This window comes from Salvelinus alpinus, chromosome 6, assembly GCF_045679555.1.
Source record: "Salvelinus alpinus chromosome 6, SLU_Salpinus.1, whole genome shotgun sequence".
Lineage (NCBI taxonomy): Eukaryota > Metazoa > Chordata > Actinopteri > Salmoniformes > Salmonidae > Salvelinus > Salvelinus alpinus.
In genome coordinates this window covers 66,462,592-66,476,669 of record NC_092091.1, presented here as the reverse complement: position 1 = coordinate 66,476,669, position 14,078 = coordinate 66,462,592, and the positions used below count along the sequence as shown (strand labels likewise).

The 14,078-nt window shown below is 42.4% G+C and overlaps 1 protein-coding gene across 8 annotated transcripts in view; it reads left to right on the top strand.

The window, feature by feature from the left end:
- Positions 1-14,078, top strand: part of dclk2a (doublecortin-like kinase 2a) — an 84,991-nt gene that overhangs the window by 65,716 nt on the left and 5,197 nt on the right. For all 8 annotated transcript variants that reach the window (XR_011675681.1, XR_011675680.1, XM_071407453.1 and 5 more), the window contains 3 exons: positions 6,211-6,307; positions 12,708-12,788; positions 12,868-12,978. Coding sequence is in view for 6 of the 8 variants with exons in the window: in XM_071407453.1 (XP_071263554.1) it covers positions 6,211-6,307; positions 12,708-12,788; positions 12,868-12,978 (289 nt within the window). In the remaining 2 variants the exon portion in view is untranslated. The remainder of the gene's footprint in view (positions 1-6,210; positions 6,308-12,707; positions 12,789-12,867; positions 12,979-14,078) is intronic.

The following is a 14,078-nucleotide window of genomic DNA, read 5'->3' as shown; positions in this document are numbered from 1 at the left end:
ACTACACAACATGTTATTTAACCTCCAGACACCTAAAGGGATATATTCTCAGGTACACTACACAACATGTTATTTAACCTCCAGACACCTAAAGGGATATATTCTCAGGTACACTACACAACATGTTATTTAACCTCCAGACACCTAAAGGGATATATTCTCAGGTACACCACACAACATGTTATTTAACCTCCAGACACCTAAAGGGATATATTCCCAGGTACACTACACAACATGTTATTTAACCTCCAGACACCTAAAGGGATATATTCCCAGGTACACTACACAACATGTTATTTAACCTCCAGACACCTAAAGGGATATATTCTCAGGTACACTACACAACATGTTATTTAACCTCCAGACACCTAAAGGGATATATTCTCAGGTACACCACACAACATGTTATTTAACCTCCAGACACCTAAAGGGATATATTCTCAGGTACACCACACAACATGTTATTTAACCTCCAGACACCTAAAGGGATATATTCTCAGGTACACCACACAACATGTTATTTAACCTCCAGACACCTAAAGGGATATATTCTCAGGTACACTACACAACATGTTATTTAACCTCCAGACACCTAAAGGGATATATTCTCAGGTACACCACACAACATGTTATTTAACCTCCAGACACCTAAAGGGATATATTCTCAGGTACACCACACAACATGTTATTTAACCTCCAGACACCTAAAGGGATATATTCTCAGGTACACTACACAACATGTTATTTAACCTCCAGACACCTACAGGGATATATTCCCAGGTACACTACACAACATGTTATTTAACCTCCAGACACCTAAAGGGATATATTCTCAGGTACACTACACAACATGTTATTTAACCTCCAGACACCTAAAGGGATATATTCTCAGGTACACTACACAACATGTTATTTAACCTCCAGACACCTAAAGGGATATATTCCCAGGTACACTACACAACATGTTATTTAACCTCCAGACACCTAAAGGGATATATTCTCAGGTACACTACACAACATGTTATTTAACCTCCAGACACCTAAAGGGATATATTCCCAGGTACACTACACAACATGTTATTTAACCTCCAGACACCTAAAGGGATATATTCTCAGGTACACCACACAACATGTTATTTAACCTCCAGACACCTAAAGGGATATATTCTCAGGTACACTACACAACATGTTATTTAACCTCCAGACACCTAAAGGGATATATTCTCAGGTACACTACACAACATGTTATTTAACCTCCAGACACCTAAAGGGATATATTCCCAGGTACACCACACAACATGTTATTTAACCTCCAGACACCTAAAGGGATATATTCCCAGGTACACTACACAACATGTTATTTAACCTCCAGACACCTAAAGGGATATATTCTCAGGTACACTACACAACATGTTATTTAACCTCCAGACACCTAAAGGGATATATTCCCAGGTACACTACACAACATGTTATTTAACCTCCAGACACCTAAAGGGATATATTCTCAGGTACACTACACAACATGTTATTTAACCTCCAGACACCTAAAGGGATATATTCTCAGGTACACTACACAACATGTTATTTAACCTCCAGACACCTAAAGGGATATATTCTCAGGTACACCACACAACATGTTATTTAACCTCCAGACACCTAAAGGGATATATTCTCAGGTACACTACACAATGTTATTTAACCTCCAGACACCTAAAGGGATATATTCTCAGGTACACCACACAACATGTTATTTAACCTCCAGACACCTAAAGGGATATATTCCCAGGTACACTACACAACATGTTATTTAACCTCCAGACACCTAAAGGGATATATTCTCAGGTACACTACACAACATGTTATTTAACCTCCAGACACCTAAAGGGATATATTCCCAGGTACACCACACAACATGTTATTTAACCTCCAGACACCTAAAGGGATATATTCCCAGGTACACTACACAACATGTTATTTAACCTCCAGACACCTAAAGGGATATATTCTCAGGTACACCACACAACATGTTATTTAACCTCCAGACACCTAAAGGGATATATTCCCAGGTACACCACACAACATGTTATTTAACCTCCAGACACCTAAAGGGATATATTCTCAGGTACACTACACAACATGTTATTTAACCTCCAGACACCTAAAGGGATATATTCTCAGGTACACTACACAACATGTTATTTAACCTCCAGACACCTAAAGGGATATATTCTCAGGTACACTACACAATGTTATTTAACCTCCAGACACCTAAAGGGATATATTCCCAGGTACACTACACAACATGTTATTTAACCTCCAGACACCTCCAGTACACTACACAATGTTATTTAACCTCCAGACACCTAAAGGGATATATTCCCAGGTACACTACACAACATGTTATTTAACCTCCAGACACCTAAAGGGATATATTCTCAGGTACACCACACAACATGTTATTTAACCTCCAGACACCTAAAGGGATATATTCTCAGGTACACCACACAACATGTTATTTAACCTCCAGACACCTAAAGGGATATATTCTCAGGTACACTACACAACATGTTATTTAACCTCCAGACACCTAAAGGGATATATTCTCAGGTACACTACACAACATGTTATTTAACCTCCAGACACCTAAAGGGATATATTCTCAGGTACACTACACAATGTTATTTAACCTCCAGACACCTAAAGGGATATATTCTCAGGTACACTACACAACATGTTATTTAACCTCCAGACACCTAAAGGGATATATTCCCAGGTACACCACACAACATGTTATTTAACCTCCAGACACCTAAAGGGATATATTCTCAGGTACACTACACAACATGTTATTTAACCTCCAGACACCTAAAGGGATATATTCCCAGGTACACTACACAACATGTTATTTAACCTCCAGACACCTAAAGGGATATATTCTCAGGTACACCACACAACATGTTATTTAACCTCCAGAACACCTAAAGGGATATATTCTCAGGTACACTACACAACATGTTATTTAACCTCCAGACACCTAAAGGGATATATTCCCAGGTACACCACACAACATGTTATTTAACCTCCAGACACCTAAAGGGATATATTCCCAGGTACACCACACAACATGTTATTTAACCTCCAGACACCTAAAGGGATATATTCTCAGGTACACTACACAACATGTTATTTAACCTCCAGACACCTAAAGGGATATATTCTCAGGTACACCACACAACATGTTATTTAACCTCCAGACACCTAAAGGGATATATTCTCAGGTACACCACACAACATGTTATTTAACCTCCAGACACCTAAAGGGATATATTCCCAGGTACACCACACAACATGTTATTTAACCTCCAGACACCTAAAGGGATATATTCCCAGGTACACTACACAACATGTTATTTAACCTCCAGACACCTAAAGGGATATATTCCCAGGTACACCACACAACATGTTATTTAACCTCCAGACACTTAAAGGGATATATTCTCAGGTACACTACACAACATGTTATTTAACCTCCAGACACCTCCAGTACACTACACAACATGTTATTTAACCTCCAGAACACCTAAAGGGATATATTCTCAGGTACACCACACAACATGTTATTTAACCTCCAGACACCTAAAGGGATATATTCTCAGGTACACTACACAATGTTATTTAACCTCCAGACACCTAAAGGGATATATTCTCAGGTACACCACACAACATGTTATTTAACCTCCAGACACCTAAAGGGATATATTCTCAGGTACACCACACAACATGTTATTTAACCTCCAGACACCTAAAGGGATATATTCTCAGGTACACTACACAACATGTTATTTAACCTCCAGACACCTAAAGGGATATATTCTCAGGTACACCACACAACATGTTATTTAACCTCCAGACACCTACAGTATACCACACAACATGTTATTTAACCTCCAGACACCTAAAGGGATATATTCTCAGGTACACCACACAACATGTTATTTAACCTCCAGACACCTAAAGGGATATATTCCCAGGTACACTACACAACATGTTATTTAACCTCCAGACACCTAAAGGGATATATTCCCAGGTACACCACACAACATGTTATTTAACCTCCAGACACCTAAAGGGATATATTCTCAGGTACACTACACAACATGTTATTTAACCTCCAGACACCTAAAGGGATATATTCCCAGGTACACTACACAACATGTTATTTAACCTCCAGACACCTAAAGGGATATATTCTCAGGTACACCACACAACATGTTATTTAACCTCCAGAACACCTAAAGGGATATATTCTCAGGTACACTACACAACATGTTATTTAACCTCCAGACACCTAAAGGGATATATTCCCAGGTACACCACACAACATGTTATTTAACCTCCAGACACCTAAAGGGATATATTCCCAGGTACACCACACAACATGTTATTTAACCTCCAGACACCTAAAGGGATATATTCTCAGGTACACTACACAACATGTTATTTAATCTCCAGACACCTAAAGGGATATATTCCCAGGTACACCACACAACATGTTATTTAACCTCCAGACACTTAAAGGGATATATTCTCAGGTACACCACACAATGTTATTTAATCTCCAGACACCTAAAGGGATATATTCCCAGGTACACCACACAACATGTTATTTAACCTCCAGACACCTAAAGGGATATATTCCCAGGTACACTACACAACATGTTATTTAATCTCCAGACACCTAAAGGGATATATTCCCAGGTACACCACACAACATGTTATTTAACCTCCAGACACTTAAAGGGATATATTCTCAGGTACACTACACAACATGTTATTTAACCTCCAGACACCTAAAGGGATATATTCTCAGGTACACTACACAACATGTTATTTAACCTCCAGACACCTAAAGGGATATATTCTCAGGTACACTACACAACATGTTATTTAACCTCCAGACACCTAAAGGGATATATTCTCAGGTACACTACACAATGTTATTTAACCTCCAGACACCTAAAGGGATATATTCTCAGGTACACCACACAACATGTTATTTAACCTCTAGACACCTAAAGGGATATATTCCCAGGTACACTACACAATGTTATTTAACCGCCAGACACCTAAAGGGATATATTCTCAGGTACACTACACAACATGTTATTTAACCTCCAGACACCTAAAGGGATATATTCTCAGGTACACTACACAACATGTTATTTAACCTCCAGACACCTAAAGGGATATATTCTCAGGTACACTACACAACATGTTATTTAACCTCCAGACACCTACAGGGATATATTCCCAGGTACACTACACATGTTATTTAACCTCCAGACACCTAAAGGGATATATTCCCAGGTACACTACACAACAACATGGCTGATCCTTGACGGGATAGCGTTCATTACACAGTCACCACGCTTAATGTTAACATGATAATCTCTGAAATTCTACAATTGGCCACCTGCTTCATATCTGATTCACACAGTTAAACCTCTACTAGCCTGTCTAGGATGTACTTTAACTTACAGAAAACAGGGATTTAATCTGTTGGAAAAGTCTTAGAAATGTCTAGTTGGTCTGGGGAATGCCCTGTAAATGTTCCCACAGTCCTTACGCTGAAAATCAAGTGTTGAGTGGGCTCGCCTAGCACATCCGTTCAGCTTCCTTAGTGTAAACCCAGGCGTCTGGCCCTCGCACATTATTCAGCTATTTAAATACAGGAGACGTGAATTTACATGAGTTCATTTCATGTATTTTTTTATACCTGCGGTTTAGCATAACTGTGATCTCGCATAGATTAACCGTTCGACATAGACATAGACAAGGTCTCTGGATAGTAGTGATTGCAGTGAGGAATGTCTGCCAGAATAGAGCTGAGAGATGTATTATGTCTCATAGTCAGTCGTCCTATCCCCCCCTACTTGTACCTCCTCTGTGGCTACTCTTGTTATGTTCTGGTGTGTCCTTCAATTGATTCCTGGTGCTACATTGGAAGATGCATGCAGCCAGTTAGTGAGTGAAGGTGAGGGGATAGATGGGACAATGGTGTCAGAGTTATTCTGACGCTGTGTGTCTTTGAATGTGACATGAATATAATGTGTGATGCCAAAATGTGTGTGTGTGTGTGTGTACTACAGTATTTGTGGGTGTATGCTGAAATATCCATCTGTTCACAGCATAGTATGTCTCTCTCTACAGTGAGGACAACCTTCAAGAGGACCTGTTTGACCAGATCCTGGTGGGACGACTGGACTTCCCTGCTCCCTACTGGGACAACGTCACGGACTCAGCCAAGGTAACCACCACACACAGACACACCACCCCTGTCGCGTCAGCCCCCGTTAAATTTGGGTGGCAGTAATGAGGGGGTGGGAGGGTCCCGTTGAGATCTCCCGGAATGAAGGAGAGGGATGGTTTGGAAAGAGAGAAAGAGGGGATGCACACACACACCATCTCTTCTTCTGTTTTCACATCTTTCATTACTGGATCCAAGATGGCATAGCAGTCAGACGTCGTTTTGTCCTCGTGTTGTCGTGTCCTGTATATATATATATTTACACCTTTCTTCGCATATCTTTTATATATTTTATTATCCAAGAACTCAGCTACAAGGAGCTTTCCTGCAACCCGCCTCACCAATTACAGAAAAAAGGTATTGTTTGCCTCAGATCTGAAGATCCACAATGGAAGCTAGCCAGAAGCTAACCAGAAGCTAGCCAGAAGCTAACCAGAAGCTAGCCAGAAGCTAACCAGAAGCTAGCCAGAAGTTAACCAGAAGCTAGCCAGAAGCTAACCTGAAGCTACCCAGAAGTTAGCCGGTTTACTGGCTAACGTTAGTATTTCAGCTAACCACGTTTTGTGGTCATCAGCTATTCCTTTAGCTCGATAATCTATCGGCACTTTTGTACAACGCGACTCAGAACAGAACATACCGGACCTATTTTTCTCAATATCTCCGGATTTCAACCGCAAGCTCTGGACATTTACACCTTGATTTCGCAGCTAGCTAGCTGCAAACCGTGTCTCTATTGGCTTACGTCGATCCCGGAGCAAACTTAAATTCCGGAGCTAGCCAGCTGAAGAGTTCCATCAGCCATTCCTGGGCTACAATCACCTATCCGGACCCGTTTTACTACAAATGCGGAGCCCCACCGGGCCTTCACGACTGGACTACCGACGTTATCTGCCCGAGGGAGTTATCCAACTGGCACCTCCGTCGCGACGTTACCTGAACGCTCATCTGGGGCCCGCTAATCGTTAGCTCTCTTATCGGCTGCTATCTGAATAAGTATATCGGACAATTTTTCTTGGGTCACTATAACTATATATATTTTGCCAATTGGATTGATCCCCTCTACCACACGGAACCCCACTAATCTACCGACGGAAACGCACGAGGTGACTAAAAATAGACCTCCACCCTATGCTATCTTGCTACCGATAGCCAGCTACCCGGCCAGCTGTCTGGATCGCCGTGACCCCAACCAACCTCTACTCACTGGACCCTTATGATCACTCGATTAAGCATGCCGCTCCTTAATGTAAATATGCCTTGTCCATTGCTGTTCTGGTTAGTGTTTATTGGCTTATTTCACTGTAGAGCCTCTAGCCCTGCTCACTATACCATATCCAACCTTTCAGTTCCACCACCCACATATGAGATGACATCACCTGGTTTCAATGATGTTTCTAGAGACAATATCTCTCTCATCATTCACATCCTACCATACCTTTGTCTGTACATTATTCCTTGAAGGTATTTTATCGCCCCCAGAAACTTCCTTTTACTCTCTGTTCTAGATGTTCTAGACGACCAATTCTCATAGCTTTTAGCCGTACCCTTATCCTACTCCTCCTCTGTTCCTCTGGTGATGTAGAGGTGAATCCAGGCCCTGCAGTACCTAGCTCCACTCCTATTCCCCAGGCGCTCTCTTTTGATGACTTCTGTAACCGTAATAGCCTTGGTTTCATGCATGTTAACATTAGAAGCCTCCTCCCTAAGTTTGTTTTGTTCACTGCTTTAGCACACTGCCAACCCGGATGTTTTAGCCGTGTCTGAATCCTGGCTTAGGAAGACCACCAAAAATTCTGACATTTTCATCCCTAACTACAAGATTTTCAGACAAGATAGAACGGCCAAAGGGGGCGGTGTTGCAATCTACTGCAAAGATTGCCTGCAGAGTTCTGTTTTACTATCCAGGTCTGTTCCCAAACAATTTGAACTTCTACTTTTAAAAATCCACCTCTCTAAAAACAAGTCTCTCACCGTTGCCGCCTGCTATAGACCACCCTCTGCCCCCAGCTGTGCTCTGGACACCATATGTGAACTGATTGCCCCCCATCTATCTTCAGAGCTCGTGCTGCTAGGCGACCTAAATTGGAACATGCTTAACACCCCAGCCATCCTACAATCTAAGCTTGATGCCCTCAATCTCACACAAATTATCAATGAACCTACCAGGTACCACCCCAAATCCGTAAACACGGGTACCCTCATAGATATCATCCTAACCAACTTGCCCTCCAAATACACCTCTGCTGTTTTCAACCAAGATCTCAGCGATCAGTGCCTCATTGCCTGCATCCGTAATGGGTCAGCGGTCAAACGACCTCCACTCATCACTGTCAAACGCTCCCTGAAATACTTCAGCGAGCAGGCCTTTCTAATCGACCTGGCCGGGGTATCCTGGAAGGATATTGATCTCATCCCGTCAGTAGAGGATGCCTGGTAATTTTTTTTTAAATGCCTTCCTCACCATCTTAAATAAGCATGCCCCATTCAAGAAATTTAGAACACAGGAACAGATATAGCCCTTGGTTCTCTCCAGACCTGACTGCCCTTAACCAACACAAAAACATCCTATGGCGTTCTGCATTAGCATCGAACAGCCCCCGTGATATGCAACTTTTCAGGGAAGCTAGAAACCAATATACACAGGCAGTTAGAAAAGCCAAGGCTAGCTTTTTCAAGCAGAAATTTGCTTCCTGCAACACAAACTCAAAAAAGTTCTGGGACACTGTAAAGTCCATGGAGAATAAGAACACCTCCTCCCAGCTTCCAACTGTACTGAAGATAGGAAACACTGTCACCACCGACAAATCCACTATAATTGAGAATTTCAATAAGCATTTTTCTACGGCTGGCCATGCTTTCCACCTGGCTACCCCTACCCCGGTCAACAGCACTGCCCGCCCCTCAGCTACTCGCCCAAGCCTTCCCCATTTCTCTTTCTCCCAAATACAGTCAGCTGATGTTCTGAAAGAGCTGCAAAATCTGGACCCTTACAAATCAGCCGGGCTAGATAATCTGGAACCTTTCTTTCTAAAACTATCTGCTGAAATTGTTGCCACCCCTATTACTAGCCTTTTCAACCTCTCTTTCGTGTCGTCTGAGATTCCCAAAGATTGGAAAGCAGCTGCGGTCATCCCCCTCTTCAAAGGGGGGGACACTCTTGACCCAAACAGCTACAGACCTATATCTATCCTACCCTGCCTTTCTAAGGTCTTCGAAAGCCAAGTCAACAAACAGATTACCGACCATTTCGAATCCCACCATACCTTCTCCGCTATGCAATCTGGTTTCAGAGCTGGTCATGGGTGCACCTCAGCCACGCTCAAGGTCATAAACGATATCTTAACCGCCATCGATAAGAAACAATACTGTGCAGCCGTATTCATTGACCTGGCCAAGGCTTTTGACTCTGTCAATCTCCATATCCTCATCGGCAGACTCGACAGCCTTGGTTTCTCTAATGATTGCCTCACCTGGTTCACCAACTACTTCTCTGATCGAGTTCAGTGTGTCAAATCGGAGGGTCTGTTGTCCGGGCCTCTGGCAGTCTCTATGGGGGTGCCACAGGGTTCAATTCTTGGACCGACTCTCTTCTCTGTATACATCAATGATGTCGCTCTTGCTGCTGGTGAGTCTCTGATCCACCTCTACGCAGACGACACTATTCTGTATACTTCTGGCCCTTCTCTTGACACTGTGTTAACAACCCTCCAGGCGAGCTTCAATGCCATACAACTCTCCTTCCGTGGCCTCCAATTGCTCTTAAATACAAGTAAAACTAAATGCATGCTCTTCAACCGATCGCTGCCTGCACCTGCCCGCCTGTCCAACATCACTACTCTGGACGGCTCTGACTTAGAATATGTGGACAACTACAAATACCTAGGTGTCTGGTTAGACTGTAAACTCTCCTTCCAGACTCAGACATCTCCAATCCAAAGTTAAATCTAGAATTGGCTTCCTATTCCGCAACAAAGTATCCTTCACTCATGCTGCCTAACATACCCTTGTAAAACTGACCATCCTACCAATCCTCGACTTCGGTGATGTCATTTACAAAATAGCCTCCAAAACCCTACTCAATAAATTGGATGCAGTCTATCACAGTGCCATCCGTTTTGTCACCAAAGCCCCATATACTACCCACCACTGCGACCTGTACACTCTCGTTGGCTGGCCCTCGCTTCATACTCGTCGCCAAACCCACTGGCTCCAGGTCATCTACAAGACCCTGCTAGGTAAAGTCCGCCCTTATCTCAGCTCGCTGGTCACCATAGCAGCACCTACCTGTAGCACGCGCTCCAGCAGGTATATCTCTCTGGTCACCCCCAAAACCAATTCTTCCTTTGGCCGCCTCTCCTTCCAGTTCTCTGCTGCCAATGACTGGAACGAACTACAAAAATCTCTGAAACTGGAAACACTTATCTCCCTCACTAGCTTTAAGCACCAGCTGTCAGAGCAGCTCATAGATTACTGCACCTGTACATAGCCCATCTATAATTTAGCCCAAACAACTACCTCTTTACCTACTGTATTTATTTATTTATTTTGCTCCTTTGCACCCCATTATTTCTATCTCTACTTTGCACATTCTTCCACTGCAAACCAACCATTCCAGTGTTTTTACTTGCTATATTGTATTTACTTCGCCACCATGGCCTTTTTTATATTTTTATTTATTTATATATATATTTTGTTTGCCTTCACCTCCCTTATCTCACCTCACTTGCTCACATTGTATATAGACTTATTTTTCACTGTATTATTGACTGTATGTTTGTTTTACTCCATGTGTAACTATGTGTTGTTGTATGTGTCGAACTGCTTTGCTTTATCTTGGCCAGGTCGCAATTGTAAATGAGAACGTGTTCTCAACTTGCCTACCTGGTTAAATAAAGGTGAAATAAATAAATAAATAAAAAATTACTCCTCTTTTCTGTTCCTTCTCTCTCTCTCTCTCTCTCTGCCTCTCTCGCTCTCTCTCTCTTTGCCTCTCTCGCTCTCTCTCTCTTTGCCTCTCGCTCTCTCTCTCTGTCTCTGCCTCTCAATTCAATAACATGTTCAATTTAAATTTAAGGGCTTTATTGGCATGGAAAACATATGTTTACATTGCCAAAGCAAGTGAAATGGATAAAAAGTTCCAAAAGAAAAAAGACATTTCAAATGTCATATTATGTATATATACAGTGTTGTAATGATGTGCAAATAGTTAAAGTACGAAAGGGAAAATAAATAAACATAAGTATGGGTTGTATTTACTCGTTGCCCTTTTCTTGTGGCAACAGGTCACAAATGTTGTTGCTGTGATGGCACACTGTGGTATTTCACCCAGTAGATATGAGAGTTTATCAAAATTTGATTTTTTTTCAAATTCTTTGTGGGTCTCTGTAATCTGAAGGAAATATATGTCTCTAATATGGTCATACGTTTGGCAGGAGGTTAGGAAGTGCAGCTCAGTTTCCACCTCATTTTGTGGGCAGTGTGCACAGCCTGTCTTCTCTTGAGAGCCCGGTCTGCCTACGGCGGTCTTTCTGTACATAGTCAAAGATTTCCTTATTGGACAAGTTGGTCAGGTATTCTGCCACTGTACTCTCTGTTTAGGGCCAAGTAATTATCTTTTTGTTTTCTCATGATTTGGTTGTGTCTAATTGTGTTGCTGTCCTGGGGCTCTGTGGGGTGTGTTTGTGAACAGAGCCCCTGGACCAGCTTGCCTAGGGGGCTCTTCTCCAGATTTATTTCTCTGTAGGTGAGCTTGCTTAGGTGGTTGTAGAATTGAAATGTCTCGGTCTCTCTCTCTCTCTGCTTCTCTCTCTCTGCCTCTCTCTCTCTCTCTGCCTCTCTCTCTCTCTCTCTCTCACACAATGACTAGTGTGTGGTAAAAGGCATGGTGCTCCCAGCTCCCTCCTCTCACTCCCTAAATTACCACAGTGTGTGAGTGACAGCAGCTATTTCAAAGCAAAGCTGAACTACTAATTAAATCCTCTGCTGCAGTGGCACCTCGACTTAACAAAGAGAGGCCTACGTCTAGAGATCTCAACAGCCTGCTGCAGTCACGGTTTATTCATTAGTTACCAGAAAAGAAGAAAATGGACTGATATAGACTGACCTGGACTACCTGAACTTGTCCAATAAGACATGCTTATTTTAGTTTTCCGTTGCGAACTATTTTGGTACGTTTTTGTTATGGTAAGCCCTAATGAACCCGACCCTGGTCGGAGGCACAGTAAATGTAGCCAAACTGTGCTAGAGCCCTGTTTGTAATGTCCTTCTGTGACACTTCTACATTGTTCTCACTGTGTGACATGACATGTCAAAGTAAAGTTGCGATGACATGACTTGAGAGAGACTGGACCCTGAAGAAGTCACCGCTGATGATGTCACCATGACCTGATGTGTTTTCTAGGAGCTGATTGGGCGGATGCTGCAGGTGAACGTGGAGGCTCGCTACACGGCACAGGACATCCTCTCTCATCCCTGGGTCACGGTAACTTGTCTTGTGGACTGTGTGTGTGTGTGTGTGTGTGTTCAGGACCATAAAGGAGAATGTGTGTGTGTCTCTGCAGGATGACAACATGGAGAACAACATGAAGATGGAGGTGTCAGGTAAACTGAGGACACACTTCAACACAGCACCAAAGCCCAGCACAACCACAGCAGGAGTGTCAGTCATCATGGTGAGAACAGGACAACAACATTCACTATCACAACCCATTGTTTGTTTTCTGGTCCCATTATCCATACACACATTGTTTTACTCCGTATACACATCAGCACTCAGTCATGACCCTCTACTCTCTATGGAGACTATTTTCTGGTCACGTTTCCAATACACACATTGTGTATCTCCATATACTTTCCCTCATCTGTATTCCACCATCTGTCGTACATAGACACCCCAGAGTCCTCGTCTGTAGATTCTTGATATTTGCAGAAATGTTCAACCATGGCCTGATTTACTTGCCACCAGTCGTTTTCTGAAGGAACCAAAAACAAAGCTAAAACAAGTTTCCTGATTTTTATTTTATTGGCATCCGCTTATATTTTAAGATTGATTGGAAACCAACATGAGCTGTAACAAATGTTAGTCAATTCAGCACTACACCTACTCACTTTCAAACAAACAATAACCATTTTCACATATAGTACTATTAATCAGTTGGTTACATAAGAGTTTGATCTAAAAGAACATGAGAGATTATCTGACAGGAAAGCTAAGAAATGGACAACTTCTGGTCATGTAATCATATCACTGAGGGTTTTAAGAGAGCAGAATTTATTCAAAATGCTTTCCCCTGAGATTACACATGGATAAATCCTGATTCATCATCTTATCTCTAAAACACGTTTCCATCCTTGCAGTACAAATGTCGTGTTTTAGTGTTGACGCAGTGTTCTCAGTGACTCCAGAGTACATTGGTCTGAAGAGGTACATCCTTAGTCATATCCTACCATCCTCTTTATCTGTTTTTAAGCTTTTTCCCACAAGCCTATGCACCTTCTGGCACAGTTATGTAACTTCCTGCTGTGGGTGGTGAACTTCCTCTCGATCAGCTGCACACTTCTGGTCACATCACCTCCCCTCTCTGGTCCACTTGGGGGTCTATTGAGCTGGAGCTGGCCTGCGAATACATGACCAATATAGCATAGGTCTGTCAATGGATGCATCTCAATTAGATCCCCCTCATCTCCTTCCCTGGTCCTTGAAGATGGAGACAATGAGAGGAAGCCACTCCAGACTATTGCGATGCACACATGCTGTCTGCTTCCACCTGGG